This window comes from Pongo abelii, chromosome 9 (assembly GCF_028885655.2).
Source record: "Pongo abelii isolate AG06213 chromosome 9, NHGRI_mPonAbe1-v2.0_pri, whole genome shotgun sequence".
NCBI lineage: Eukaryota > Metazoa > Chordata > Mammalia > Primates > Hominidae > Pongo > Pongo abelii.
Genome location: NC_071994.2, coordinates 314,252 through 328,738, shown reverse-complemented (window position 1 = coordinate 328,738; position 14,487 = coordinate 314,252). Strand labels below are relative to the sequence as shown.

The 14,487-nt window shown below is 63.2% G+C and overlaps 1 protein-coding gene across 1 annotated transcript; it reads left to right on the top strand.

The window, feature by feature from the left end:
* The first annotated feature begins 770 nt into the window (after nt 1-770).
* Nucleotides 771-14,232, top strand: LOC129048548 (anoctamin-9-like). Its single transcript, XM_054523994.2, has 6 exons — nt 771-795; nt 1,353-1,565; nt 10,376-10,464; nt 10,576-10,650; nt 10,737-10,859; nt 13,934-14,232. The coding sequence occupies exons 1-6, from the start codon at nt 771-773 to the stop codon at nt 14,081-14,083; spliced, it is 675 nt and encodes a 224-aa protein (XP_054379969.1). The 3' UTR covers nt 14,084-14,232.
* Nucleotides 14,233-14,487: the final 255 nt, after the last annotated feature.

Sequence of the window (14,487 nt, the reverse complement as noted above, 5' to 3'; positions counted from 1 at the left end):
GTGGGTGGGGCCATGTTACCCCTTGGGGAAACCAGAGCCGACTGTCAGCCCTGGGCCTGAACCATGGCAGAGGGCTGCTGGGCTTGCCGGGGGCTGCTCTGGCCCCAGCGGGCTTGGTGCCATTCCGTGTGACTGCGTCTGCCTGCGGAGCTCTGGCCCTGCCTCCCCAGCTTCGCAGCAGCTTTCAGAAGCGGACTCCTTGCCACACACGCTGCAGATAATGCATGCCAGCCCACGGCCTGGGCCCCCACTCCCCGCACCCCCTCCGTCCTCAGGGCACTCCACTGGACGGTCACTCTCAGGACACCCAGAGCCTGCCCAGCTGCCGCCCTCAGCCCAGGCTGCACAGAACGTGCTCAGGGCCTGGGGATGTGGGGTGGAGGGCTCCTCCTCCGTTGTCTACACAGCCTGGGGCCAGCCACGTGTCCCCAAGACTCCAAGGACTCCCCAGTGGGGCCCAGAAAGCAGGGGCTCAGCTGGGAGCAGACAGTTTCTTTGGGAGTCTGTCTCGTCCTCAGTCCTCCTTGCCCCAGTTTCTCCTCTAAGGGAATCAACACTGGACCTGTGGGGTGGGGAGGCGGTCGCCTGGAGTGGGGAGGCCGTGGCCCGTGGTGGGGAGGCGGTCGCCCGTGGTGGGGAGGCCGTGGCCTGGGGTGAGGAGGCCGTGGCCCGGGGTTGGGGGGCGGTTGCCCAGGGTGGGGAGGCCGTGGCCCAGGGTGGGGGGGCTGTGGCCTGGGGTGGGGAGGCGGTAGCCTGGGGTGGGGGGGGCCATGGCCGGGGGGGCCGTGGCCTGGGGTGGGGAGGCTGTGGCCCGGGGTGGGGGGGGCCGTGGCCCGGTGTGGGAAGGCTGAGGCCCGGGGTGGGGAGGCCGTGGCCCGGGGTGGGGGGGCGGTCGCCCGGGGTGGGGGGGCCGTGGCCCAGGGTGGGGGGGCCGTGGCCCGGGGTGGGGAGGTGGTGGCCTGGGGTGGGGAGGCCGTGGCCAGGGGTTGGGGGGGGCTGTGGCCTGGGGTGGGGAGGCGGTGGCCTGGGGTGGGGAGGCCGTGGCCCGGGGTGGGGGGACCGTGGCCCAGTGTGGGAAGGCCGTGGCCCGGGGTGGGGAGGCCGTGGCCCGGGGTGGGGAGGCCGTGGCCCGAGGTGGGATGCTTTTGGAGGGAACATGGGGATGTGTGAGCGGGGGTGAGAGAGGCAAGGCAAGTGGGGGTGTTGGTGCCGGCTCTGTCAGGGGCTCTGTGCCATCCTGCTTCCCCCTAGGACCAGGTGTCATGAGACCCATCTCACAGTGGAAACGCCCTTCCCGGGAACTCCAGCCTAGGAATTTCCCTCTGGCCCCTGACCCGCCATCTGGGCTCCAGGAAGGTGTCCCAGGCTCCAGGGGCTGGAGTACTCTCCTGGCCTGGACTCTGGCTCCTCCCTGACTACACCCAGGCACGGCAGCTGCAGGACGCTGGAGGAGGAGGAGGGAGGGGCGAGCCCCACGCGGAAGTCAGGTAGGAGCACCTGCCACTGGCAGCCACTCTCCTGGCCGCCAAACCCCAGCCGGAACTCCGGCCGCAGCCAGCATGCAGGTGAGTCCTACGCTCAAAAGGGTCCACACCTTCGAGGCCCCCAGCCACGCCCACACCCGGGCCACCCGGCCCCAGCCGCCCCCTGCCAGCCCCACCTGGAAGACGCCTGTGTGTGGGGGGGGTCCCTGCAGGCTGCCAGGTCGGGTGAGGGTGACACTCCGGCTCAGCCAAGCTGCCTCCTGGACCCCTGGGGCACGCTGGGGGTTGGAAGCACTGGAGGAGGGCGGCGTTCCTCCCTCCAGCCCGGGATTCTGAGGACACCAGGGCTGGGCTCTTAGCAAGTGTGTGGGACCAGGAGCCTTTACCAGAGTCCTGAATACGAGATGGAGAGGGCATGCCCACCGGGGCGGGGGCTGCTGGTGAGGACCCCAGACCTGGGAGCTTTGCCCCTAAGGGGGAGCGGGCTGTGGGCTCCAGGCGGGCTGCCCCGGGGTTGGGAGCTGCAGGTGGCCGGCAGGCTGTGGGCTCTCTGCTCCCCAAGGACCCCTGCCCAGCACATGTGGGGGCCAACTGCTGCTGCAGGATTCCAATTCTGGGGGAGGGGGTGCAGGGGAACACACAGAAAGACATCCTTTCTCCCCTCTGCCAGTGAAGAGGTCACCTGGGGCCAGGGCCAACACCTGGGCGGGTCAGCACCTGGTCGGCCCAGGGAGGAGGCAGTGGTGAGGTGCGGAGTGAAACCAGCCTCCCTCTCGGCCTGCCAGGGCCTCCACGTGTGGGCTGCACCGGCGGCCTCTTGCTCCATCTCTGCCCAGGGCTCTCCTCGGCCCTCCACATCCAGCTCTGACACCTTGGCTGCTCAGCCCAGCACCTGATGCCCCTTAGCCTGAGCTCAGGGTCCCCTCTGCCAGCCCCTTCCTTCCATGCTGCGGGTAGAGGAGAGACTTGGGGCTGGCCAGGGGTTGGGCTGGGAGAAGCAGCACCTGGTTTGTCAGAAGTGAGAGCATCAGTCCTTCAAAAAAGACAGTTGCAGCTGGGCCTGGTGGTGCGCACCTGTGGTCCCAGCTACTCCGGAAGCTGAGGCAGGAGGACTGCTCGAACCTGGGCGTGGTGGCGCGTGCCTGTGGTCCCGGCTACTCAGGAGGCTGAGGCAGGAGGATTGCTTGATCCTGGTCTTGGTGGCAGGCGCCTGTGGTCCCAGCTACTCCGGAGGCTGAGGCAGGAGGGTTGCTTGAACCCGGGCATGGTGGCACACGCCTGCGGTCCCAGCTACTCCGGAGGCTGAGGCAGGAGGGTTGCTCAAGCCTGGGAGTTCTGGGCTGTAGTGTGTTAGGCTGACTGGGTGCGCACTGAGTTCAGCATCAATATGGTGACCTCCCAGGAGCAGGGGACCACCAGGTTGCCTAAGGAGGGGTGAACCAGTCCAGGTTGGAAACGGAGCAGGTCAAAACTCCTGTGGTGATCAAAAAGGACAGTTGCAGACATGGGGAGGACTTGGTAGTCCCAGCTCCAGGCTGGATCTGGGCGTGCCTTTCCTCTGCTCTAACCTCTTCGTGGCTCCCCACTGCCCCCTGCTGAAGTCCAAGCTCTCCAGTTGGCCAAGCAGCCTCCCCTGATTGGCCTCTGCCAACCTCCAGCCTCCCCTTCTGGCAGCTCCCTTCTTGCCCTTTATGCTTCTGCAAAGCTGAAGTGCCAAGGACTGAGTCCCTGGACTCGGTTTCCATAGGTGCTGAGTGCTGAGTCACCAGGAGTAGTAGCTACCAAGTCCTCCTTGGAGGTGCTGAGTGCTGAGTCCCTGGGAGGTGCTGACTGCTGAGTCCCAGACACCAACTGCACCCTGATTCTCAGGGCCTGCCCACACATGTTCTTTCTCCCAGGAATGCTGCCCCCATTTTCTCACCTTCTGCCAACCTCTTGCCCTACAATGCCAAGCTCCATGCCTCCTCGCCTGCCAAGTAGGCCCCCGCCCCTGCGTCCATGAATGCCACGCACTGCCTGGGAGGACTGTGCGCAGGTCGCTCCGTCAGTGTCTGGGGATGGACGGGCACACGGATGGGTGAACTGACAGATGAGAGACTGGACAGCTGGAGGGAGGGAGGGAGGGAGGACTGGCTTCAGGGGCTCCGAGGAGCAGAGCCAGGTGGGGAGGGTTTGCTCAGAGGATGCGTGGGCTGGGCAGAGGCGAGGCACTGTAGCTCACAAGGTGGGCCTCTCCGTGCTCGGGACTGTGGTGGGGCAGGAGGGGACCCTCCGTGAATGATGATACTGTAAAGTTCTCAAGGGCCAGATCCCAGAAGGCTCAAGGCGCCGGCCAAGAGGCTTGACGTGACCGCAGGAAGAGATGAGGCCCAAACACCTTCCCATGCACAGCTGGGGTGATATGTGTTGTGGGACCCACTGGCCAGGCCTGCTCCTTCCCATGCACAGCTGGGGGGATGTGTGTCGTGGAACCCCCTGGCCAGGCCTCTCAGGAGCAGGGTGGGGTCGTATCCATGCACACCTGGGGTGATGTGCGTCACGGGACTCCCTGGCCAGACCTGCTCCTTCCCATGCACAGCTGGGATGATGTGAGTCACAGGACCCCCTGGCCAGGCCTCTCAGGGGTCGGGTGGGGTCATATCTGCACAGCTATCTCCTCTGCCTGCCCCCAACCTGGAGGCTGGACTGGGAAGAGGACGAATGGGCAGGACACCCAGCTCTGTCCTCACACTCCAGCCCTTGGGAGGGAGGGTCTCCTGCGGGCCACAGTGTCTCCAGAAGCTTCCTCATTGGGAGCCAGGGACTTGCCCGCTGGACGCTGGCCTATGGCTTATGCCCACAATGGGGGTGCCAGGAGCCCCCCACCAACTCCCTGGGGCCCTGGATTACTGGGTGTGTCACCTGTGAGGGCTGTGGGACAGGAAGGACGGGGGAGGACAGTGTGTGGTTCTGTCCACCTTCTTCCTGTGTCTGCACATCGCTGAGGTGCCTCTGGGGGCTGGGGTGAGGACACCCTGTCGTACAGACGAGAAAACTGAGGCCTGAGGTGTTTCAGTGGTGTCAGAGCTAGGGCCTGGCCAGCTGTCTACCCAGAGCTGGCCTCCCTCTCTGGGTTTGCAGATGGCAAGGCTGGCTGAAGCTTCAGAGGCCCTGAAACTGAGTGTGTAGGGACAGCCCCTGTCCCTACCCTGGGAGCTGGGATCCTGTGGGCCCACACATGGCTTCCCGGAGGTGGGGCCCATGGACTGGGGACATGGAGGTCCCAGACATCTCACTGTGGATAAACTGAACAGTCTGCTTGGCTGGAAGTGGAGGTGACTTCAGGTGGTCCAGCCCCCACCTGTGAAGACCCCGAGGGCGGTGTGGAGAAGCCAGGCTCCCCTGGTCCGTAAACACTGGCCCCGGAGACGGATGGACAGATGGACGGCCCGGTCCTGTAGGCCGGTGGCTGTGGCCCAGGGGATGGGCCGGTGGGTGTGGCTCTGTAAACACTGGCCCTGGAGACGGATGGACAGATGGATGGCCCGGTCCTGGAGGCTGGTGGGCCCAGTGTTCCGCAGCAGAGTCTCGGAGCCTGAGGCCTGTCTGGCTGTGTGTGTCGGAGGGGGCTCCGTCTGTCTGGCTGTGTGTGTCGGGGGTGGCTACACCTGTCTGGCTGTGTGTGTCCGGGGGGGCTCCACCCGTCTGGCTGTGTGTGTCGGGGGGGACTACACCTGTCTGGCTGTGTGTGTCTGGGGGGGCTCCACCCGTCTGGCTGTGTGTGTCGGGGGGGGCTCCACCTCTCTGGCTGTGTGTGTCCGGGGGGGCTCCACCCGTCTGGCTGTGTGTGTCGGGGGGGCTCCACCTGTCTGGCTGTGTGTGTCGGGGGGGCTCCACCTGTCTGGCTGCGTGTGTCAGGGGGGCTCCACCCGTCTGGCTGCGTGTGTTGGGGGGGCTCCACCCGTCTGGCTGTGTGTGTCGGGGGGGCTCCACCTGTCTGGCTGTGTGTGTCAGGGGTGGCTCCACCTGTCTGGCTGTGTGTGTCGGGGGGGCTCCACCCGTCTGGCTGTGTGTGTCGGGGGGGCTCCACCTGTCTGGTTTGTGTGTCGGGGGGGTGCTACGCCTGTCTGGCTGTCTGCGTCGGGGGGGGCTCCACCTGTCTGGCGTGTGTGTCAGGGGTGGCTCCACCTGTCTGGCGTGTGTGTCAGGGGGCTACACCTGTCTGGCTGTGTGTGTCAGGGGTGGCTACACCTGTCTGGCTGTGTGTGTCGGGAGGGCTTCACCTGTCTGGCTGTGTGTGTCGTGGGGGACTCCACCTGTCTGGCTGTGTGTCTCGGAGGGGGCTACACCTGGCAGCCCTAGTGCTTCTGCCCTGTCCGAGGGAGCAGCTAAGGGCAGCCAGGGGCTGGCATGCCCCAGGTGTGCGTGTAGCTCTGCCCCGGGGTGGGGGGCTCCCTGTCAGCCCACGTCTGTGATGGGGGCTCTGCACCCCATTCCCCGGGGGAGGCTGATCCTGCTGTTTGCAGAGGCGTGGGGTCATCACCCCAGTGCTGCACGGTGTCTTTGGTGGGGAGGGGGTTTCTGTGCCTCATTTCTGGGGTGAAGGATGGCTTCCCACCCCCACCTTTGAGAATGTTCCCCAGGAACAGTCCCCTCTCCCAGGCTTCTCCGGAAGTCCTGCCTGGTCTGGGGTCCCTGCCTCGTCCCTTCCTTCTCAGGGGTCTGGGCTTATCCTGCCGGCTTTCCACTTTCGGCCCAGGCTGATGTGAGGGGGTCTGTAATTTCAGCCTCTGCCAGAGGAGCTGGGGTTCTGGGCAGAGGAGGGACCCTCATCCTGGATCTGAAGCCAGGCATGTGAGGGGCCATTCCCCTGTGAATCCCTCCAACACAACACTTCCCGGGCCCCTACAGAGGCACGCTGCAGAGCTGGAGCTGTGATGCCCACGTCCCCCAGACCACCAGTCCCCTCCAGGGAGGCTGCCCTCTGCGCTGAGACAGAGGTGCCTCTCCTGCCTGGGCAGGTGCCACGCCCCTTCCTGCATATCTGTTGGAGGATGGAGATTTCTCCTCTCACCCAGGATGGGGGAGAAGTTTCAGTGTGGCATGCCATGCCTGAGTGCAGGTATCTGTCCGCGGGCTGTCAGGAAGGCCAAGGAGGGAGTCAGAGGAAGGGTTGATTGAGGCAGGAAGAACTGCTGGTCTAGGACGGGGCAGAAGGGCCAGGTGAGCCCCGTGGGCCAACTAGGGCAAGAACTTCCCCACCCCGGGAGGCTGCAGTGTGGCAATGGGCGCTGAGATGGTGTCTACCTGAGCCCATCTCCCTGTGACCGGGGCGTCAGATGCCTTAGTGCAGCGCTCCCCAACCTTTTCAGCACCAGGGACCGGTTTTGCAGAAGACAATTTTTCCACAGCTGTGGGTGTGGTGGGATGGTTTTGGGATGAAATTGTCTCACCTCAGATCATCAGGCATTAGATTCTCATAAGGAGCAGCGGAGATCCCTGCACGTGCAGTTCACAATGAGATTCTTCCTCCTGTGAGGATCTGACGCCGCCGCTGATCTGACGGGAGCCGCCGCTGATCTGACGGGACGTGGAGCCCAGGCGGGAACGCTCACCCCCTGCTCACCCCCTGCTCACCCCTGCTCACACCCTGCTCACCTCTGCTCACACCCTGCTCACCCCTGCTCACACCCTGCTCACACCCTGCTCACCTCCTGCTCACCTCCTGCTCACCCCCTGCTCACCCCTGCTTACCCCCTGCTCACCCCTGCTCACCCCCTGCTCACCCCCTGCTCACCCCTGCTCACCCCTGCTCACCTCCTGCTCACCCCTGCTCACCCCCTGCTCACCCCCTGCTCACCCCCTGCTCACCCCTGCTCACCTCCTGCTCACATCCTGCTCACCCCCTGCTCACATCCTGCTCACCCCCTGCTCACCCCCTGCTCACCTCCTGCTCACCCCCTGCTCACCCCCTGCTCACCCCCTGCTCACGTCCTGCTCACCCCCTGCTCACCCCCTGCTCACCCCCTGCTCACCTCCTGCTCGCCCCCTGCTCACCCCCTGCTCACCTCCTGCTCACTCCCTGCTCACCCCTGCTCACCCCTGCTCACCCCCTGCTCACCTCCTGCTCACCCCCTGCTCACCTCCTGCTCACCCCCTGCTCACCCCCTGCTCACCCCTGCTCACCCCCTGCTCACCTCCTGCTCACCCCCTGCTCACCCCCTGCTCACCTCCTACTCACTCCCTGCTCACCCCTGCTCACCCCTGCTCACCCCTGCTCACCTCTGCTCACCCCCTGCTCACCTCCTGCTCACCCCCTGCTCACCTCCTGCTCACCCCCTGCTCACTCCCTGCTCACTCCCTGCTCACCTCCTACTCACCCCCTGCTCACCCCTGCTCACCTCTGCTCACACCCTGCTCACCTCCTGCTCACTCCCTGCTCACCCCCTTCTCACCTCCTGCTCACCCCCTGCTCACCCCCTGCTCACCTCCTGCTCACCCCCTGCTCACTCCCTGCTCACCCCCTGCTCACCTCCTGCTCACCCCCTGCTCACCTCCTGCTCACCCCCTGCTCACTCCCTGCTCACCTCCTGCTCACCCCCTGCTCACCCACTGCTCACCCCCTGCTCACCTCCTGCTCACCCCCTGCTCACCTCCTGCTCACTCCCCGCTCACCTCCCTGCTCACTCTCTGCTCTCTGCTCACTCCCCGCTCACCCCCTGCTCACACCCCACTCACCTCCTGCTCACCCCCTGCTCACCCCCTACTCACTCCCTGCTCACCCCCTGCTCACTCCCTGCTCACCTCCTGCTCACTCCCTGCTCACCTCCCTGCTCACTCTCTGCTCACTCCCCGCTCACCCCCTGCTCACACCCCCCTCACTTCCTGCTCACTCCCTGCTCACCCCCTGCTCACTCCCGGCTCACCCCCTGCTCACCCCCTGCTCACTCCCTGCTCACCCCCTGCTCACCTCCTGCTCACTCCCTGCTCACCCCCTGCTCACCCTCTGCTCACCTCCTACTCACCCCCTGCTCACCTCCTACTCACTCCCTGCTTACCCCCTGCTCACCCCTGCTCTGAGACCCGGTTCCTAACTGGCCGAGGACTGGTACTAGCCGTGGACCAACCCCCTGCCTGAGAGCCTCCCGTTCTGTGGTTGAGACGGTAGAGAGAATGGGGAGATCTGTCCCAGAACCAGTAGCTCCTGGTGTGTGTGTGTGGGGTGGGGGCTGGAGGCCAGACCTGGACTAGGGTTGCAGACTTAGCAAAACAAAATAAGAAACAGGGCCGGGCGCGGTGGCTCATGCCTGTAATCCCAGCACTTTGGGATGCCGAGGCGGGCAGATCACCTGAGGTCGGGAGTTCAAGACCAGCCTGCCCAACATGGAGAAACCCTGTCTCTACTAAAAATACAAAATCAGCTGGGCGTGGTGGTGCGTGCCTGTTAATCCCAGCTACTCAGGAGGCTGAGGCAGGAGAATCGCTTGAACCCGGGAGGCGGAGGTTGCAGTGAGCCGAGACTGTACCACTGCACTCCAGCCTGGGCATCAAGAGGAAAACGCTGTCTCAAAAAAAAAAAAAAAAAGGGGAAAGAAAAGAAAAAAAAAGAAACAGACACCCAGTCAAGCTGAATGTCACATAAACATTTTTGGTGTAGGAGCATCCCATGCAATCACTGGGGCATCTATGATATACTATGCTATGCTATGCTATACTAGACTAGACTAGACTATACCATTCTATACCATACTATTCTACGCTATGCTATGCTATGCTATACTAGACTAGACCATACCATACTATACCATACTACGCTACGCTATACTAGACTAGACTAGACCATACCATACTATACCATACTATGCTATGCTATGCTATGCTATCCTATGCTATGCTAGACTAGACTAGACTAGACTATACCATACTACGCTATGCTATGCTATGCTATCCTATGCTATGCTAGACTAGACTAGACTAGACTATACCATACTATGCTATGCTATGCTATGCTATCCTATGCTAGGCTAGGCTAGGCTAGACTAGACCATACCATACTATACCATACTGTCCCGTCCCGTCCCGTCCCGTCCCGTCCCGTCCCGTCCCACACTACAATACTATATCCTTCTGTTGTTTATCTGGAAATCAGGTGTGACTGGGTGGCCTCTATTTTACCTGGCAGCCCTCAAGGGCCAACTGGCTCAAGCAGTCAAGTGAGACTTTCTGGAGGAGGCAGGTCTTGAGCTTGGTGAGGATGCGGCTGAGAGAGGGGAGGGACTCAGGTGCAGGGACCAGGTGTGATGCAGCCAGAGACAGCTTGGAGACTGCCTCAGTAATTAACAAATATCAGGGGATGCTCTGAGGCCCTGCAAATTCCCCTCCTCCGGAAGGTTCTGGCCCCAGACTCTCGTGTCCCTGTGTCTGCTGGGATGTGCCCGCGGCCGTCACCCTGCAGGAGCCCCATGCACTGTGCCTGTGGGCACCCACCTCGCCTGCTGCAGGATCCTCCCTGTGGGGGTGGTGGCGTGGTACATGGTGTCCATCCATCTGCCCAGCCCCCAGGGACCTGATGTGAAATGGGGCCGCCGTTGAGTGCCCTTGTCTGCACCTCCAGGGGTGGACGGGCTGGGCCAGGGGCTGGGAACGTTCAATTTTAAACACAGTCCAACAGGTTTCCAAACCCGTGCTCTGATACGCACAGCACTGGGAGTGTGCAGGGGCGCCTGTGGCTTCGCCTGTGCATTGGTCTCCTGGTCCTCTGACCTGTGTTTCCTTGGCTGTTCTGGCGTTCCCATCGCTTCCCCTGTCGGCTGCTCACCGTGCTCCTCTTCTGCACAATCCCGTTGGCCTCTGTGGGCTGCGTCTTCCCTTTTGCATTTGTAGGAGCCCCTCACGCGCTTCTGTTTCCACAGTCCTTTGTCGGTTGTTTGCAGCAGGCCCTGGCCGTCTGGCCTGTCACCCGCCTACAGCCATCTCCTCGGGCCTCTTTGCTGTTCTCGTTGTGGGGAGGGACAGTGTGTGACCACGTGGTCCGCTGCAGGGACCCGCCAATGAGAGGCATCTCGCCCCCAGTCACATCCTCCTATCCCTTTCTCTGCCCCCAAACCCCCAGGGCGAAGAGAGCCTCCGGATCCTGGTGGAGCCCGAAGGGGACAGCTTCCCGCTGATGGAGATCAGCACCTGTGAGGTGGGTGTCCATAGGCCCCTCCCGGGCCCCACCTGGCCCTGTCCTGCCCCTTCACCTGCACCTGGCCCCATGCCTCCTCCCTGCAGGCTGAGGCCTCCGAGCAGTGGGACTATGTCCTCGTGGCCCATCGTCACACCCAGAAAGACCCCCGGCAGGCGCGGCAGCAACAGTTCCTGGAGGAGCTCAGGAGAAAGGGCTTCCACATCAAGGTGGGCAGGTGTCCAGCGAGGGGCAGGGCCGTGGGGCCAGGGCAGGTGCCCAGCGAGGGGCAGGGCCGTGGGGCCGGTCATGGCGGCATGGAGGGCCAGGCTTGGAGGCTCTCTCCTGGGCTGGAGGATTGGGGAGAAGCAGGGGCGTGGGGAGCGAGGTGGCTCCGTGGCTCTGGGCCACAGTTGCAGAGGAAGGGAGGGTTCTGAGGTGGGATAGAGGGGGGAGGGTTCTGAGGTGGGATAGAGGGGGGAGGGTTCTATAGAGGGGGGAGGGTTCTGAGGTGGGATGGGGGGAGGGTTCTGAGGTGGGATAGAGGGGGGAGAGTTCTCAGGTGGGATAGAGGGGGGAGGGTTCTGAGGTGGGATAGAGGGGGGAGAGTTCTCAGGTGGGATAGAGGGGGGAGGGTTCTGAGGTGGGATAGAGGGGGGAGAGTTCTCAGGTGGGATAGAGGGGGGAGGGTTCTGAGGTGGGATAGAGGGGGGAGGGTTCTCAGGTGGGATAGAGGGGGGAGGGTTCTGAGGTGGGATAGAGGGGGGAGAGTTCTGAGGTGGGATAGAGGGTGGAGGGTTCTGAGGTGGGATAGAGGGGGGAGGGTTCTGAGGTGGGATAGAGGGGGGAGAGTTCTGAGGTGGGATAGAGGGGGGAGGGTTCTGAGGTGGGATAGAGGGGGGAGGGTTCTGAGGTGGGATAGAGGGGGGAGGGTTCTGAGGTGGGATAGAGGGGGGAGGGTTCTGAGGTGGGATAGAGGGGGGAGGGTTCTGAGGTGGGATAGAGGGGGGAGGGTTCTGAGGTGGGATAGAGGGGGGAGGGTTCTGAGGTGGGATAGAGGGGGGAGAGTTCTGAGGTGGGATAGAGGGGGGAGGGTTCTGAGGTGGGATAGAGGGGGGAGAGTTCTATAGAGGGGGGAGGGTTCTGAGGTGGGATAGAGGGGGGAGAGTTCTGAGGTGGGATAGAGGGGGGAGGGTTCTGAGGTGGGATAGACGGGGGAGAGTTCTATAGAGGGGGGAGGGTTCTGAGGTGGGATAGAGGGGGGAGAGTTCTGAGGTGGGATAGAGGGGGAGGGTTCTGAGGTGGGATAGAGGGGGAGGGTTCTGAGGTGGGATAGAGGGGGGAGGGTTCTGAGGTGGGATAGAGGGGGGAGAGGTCTGAGGTGGGATAGAGGGGGGAGAGTTCTGAGGTGGGATAGAGGGGGGAGAGTTCTGAGGTGGGATAGAGGGGGGAGGGTTCTGAGGTGGGATAGACGGGGGAGAGTTCTATAGAGGGGGGAGGGTTCTGAGGTGGGATGGGGGGAGGGTTCTGAGGTGGGATAGAGGGGGGAGGGTTCTGAGGTGGGATAGAGGGAGGAGGGTTCTGAGGTGGGATAGAGGGGGGAGGGTTCTGAGGTGGGATGGGGGGGAGGGTTCTGAGGTGGGATAGAGGGGGGAGAGTTCTATAGAGGGGGGAGGGTTCTGAGGTGGGATGGGGGGGAGGGTTCTGAGGTGGGATAGAGGGGGGAGGGTTCTGAGGTGGGATAGAGGGGGGAGAGTTCTGAGGTGGGATAGAGGGGGGAGGGTTCTGAGGTGGGATAGACGGGGGAGAGTTCTGAGGTGGGATAGAGGGGGGAGGGTTCTGAGGTGGGATAGAGGGGGGAGAGTTCTGAGGTGGGATAGAGGGGGGAGGGTTCTGAGGTGGGATAGAGGGGGGAGAGTTCTATAGAGGGGGGAGGGTTCTGAGGTGGGATGGGGGGGAGGGTTCTGAGGTGGGATAGAGGGGGGAGGGTTCTATAGAGGGGGGAGGGTTCTGAGGTGGGATGGGGGGGAGGGTTCTGAGGTGGGATAGAGGGGGGAGGGTTCTGAGGTGGGATAGAGGGGGGAGGGTTCTGAGGTGGGATAGAGGGGGGAGAGTTCTGAGGTGGGATAGAGGGGGGAGAGTTCTGAGGTGGGATAGAGGGGGGAGGGTTCTTAGGTGGGATAGAGGGGGGAGAGTTCTGAGGTGGGATAGAGGGGGGAGAGTTCTCAGGTGGGATGGGGGGGAGAGTTCTCAGGTGGGATAGAGGGGGGAGGGTTCTGAGGTGGGATAGAGGGGGGAGAGTTCTGAGGTGGGATAGAGGGGGGAGAGTTCTGAGGTGGGATAGAGGGGGGAGAGTTCTCAGGTGGGATAGAGGGGGGAGGGTTCTGAGGTGGGATAGAGGGGGGAGGGTTCTGAGGTGGGATAGAGGGGGGAGGGTTCTGAGGTGGGATAGAGGGGGGAGGGTTCTGAGGTGGGATAGAGGGGGGAGGGTTCTGAGGTGGGATAGAGGGGGGAGAGTTCTGAGGTGGGATAGAGGGGGGAGAGTTCTGAGGTGGGATAGAGGGGGGAGGGTTCTGAGGTGGGATAGAGGGGGGAGGGTTCTATAGAGGGGGAGGGTTCTGAGGTGGGATAGAGGGGGGAGGGTTCTATAGAGGGGGGAGGGTTCTGAGGTGGGATAGAGGGGGGAGGGTTCTGAGGTGGGATAGAGGGGGGAGAGTTCTATAGAGGGGGGAGGGTTCTGAGGTGGGATAGAGGGGGGAGAGTTCTATAGAGGGGGGAGGGTTCTGAGGTGGGATAGAGGGGGGAGGGTTCTGAGGTGGGATAGAGGGGGGAGAGTTCTATAGAGGGGGGAGGGTTCTGAGGTGGGATAGAGGGGGGAGGGTTCTATAGAGGGGGAGGGTTCTGAGGTGGGATAGAGGGGGGAGGGTTCTATAGAGGGGGGAGGGTTCTGAGGTGGGATAGAGGGGGGAGGGTTCTGAGGTGGGATAGAGGGGGGAGAGTTCTATAGAGGGGGGAGGGTTCTGAGGTGGGATAGAGGGGGGAGAGTTCTATAGAGGGGGGAGGGTTCTGAGGTGGGATAGAGGGGGGAGGGTTCTGAGGTGGGATAGAGGGGGGAGAGTTCTGAGGTGGGATAGAGGGGGGAGGGTTCTGAGGTGGGATGGGGGGGAGAGTTCTATAGAGGGGGGAGGGTTCTGAGGTGGGATGGGGGGGAGAGTTCTGAGGTGGGATAGAGGGGGGAGAGTTCTGAGGTGGGATAGAGGGGGGAGGGTTCTGAGGTGGGATAGAGGGCCCCATGTGCCCCCAGGTGATCCGGGACCAGAAACAGGTCTTCTTTGGGATCCGTGCTGACAACAGTGTCTTTGGCCTGTACCGCACTCTCCTTCTGGAGCCTGAGGGGCCTGCCCCCCACGCCGAGCTGGCCGCACTGACCACCATCCCGGTCACCACGAGGTGAGAGGCTGCACCCAGAGCCGTGGCCTGGAGAACCCCTTGCCACCCGTGTGCTTGGTCCAGACCGGGCAGGAGACAGTGCCAGGCTCCAGGCGTCACCAAGGCAGGACAGCCGTGTGGTCTCAGGGCGGGGGCCGCAGGTGTGAGACCCACCGGCTGTGTGAGCCTCAGCTTCCCTGTCCCAATAAAGGATCATGGTGGTTCTCAACCCTCAGAGCGTTCTGAGGGCTCCGTGTGGCCGCCTGTGTTCCTGGGGACACAGTCACAGCCAACCTTAGGGGGTGGGCAGGATTTACAGAGGCCCAGAGGCCCCTCCTGGACCAAGGCCAGTGTCTCTTGAAGACCCCTCCTCTCCAGGTCCGATGTCCCTTCCTGGACACTGTCCCTGGCGTCCCAGGCACAGACCCA

Excerpts from the sequence above, each read along its gene's own strand:
- LOC129048548 (XM_054523994.2), top strand. The coding sequence starts at position 771 with ATGGCCGGGGGGGCCGTGGCCTGGG. Across the intron at positions 1,566-10,375 it reads CGGCCGCAGCCAGCATGCAG|TCCTTTGTCGGTTGTTTGCA; the intron begins GTGAGTCCTACG and ends CTGTTTCCACAG. Across the intron at positions 10,651-10,736 it reads TGGAGATCAGCACCTGTGAG|GCTGAGGCCTCCGAGCAGTG; the intron begins GTGGGTGTCCAT and ends TCCTCCCTGCAG.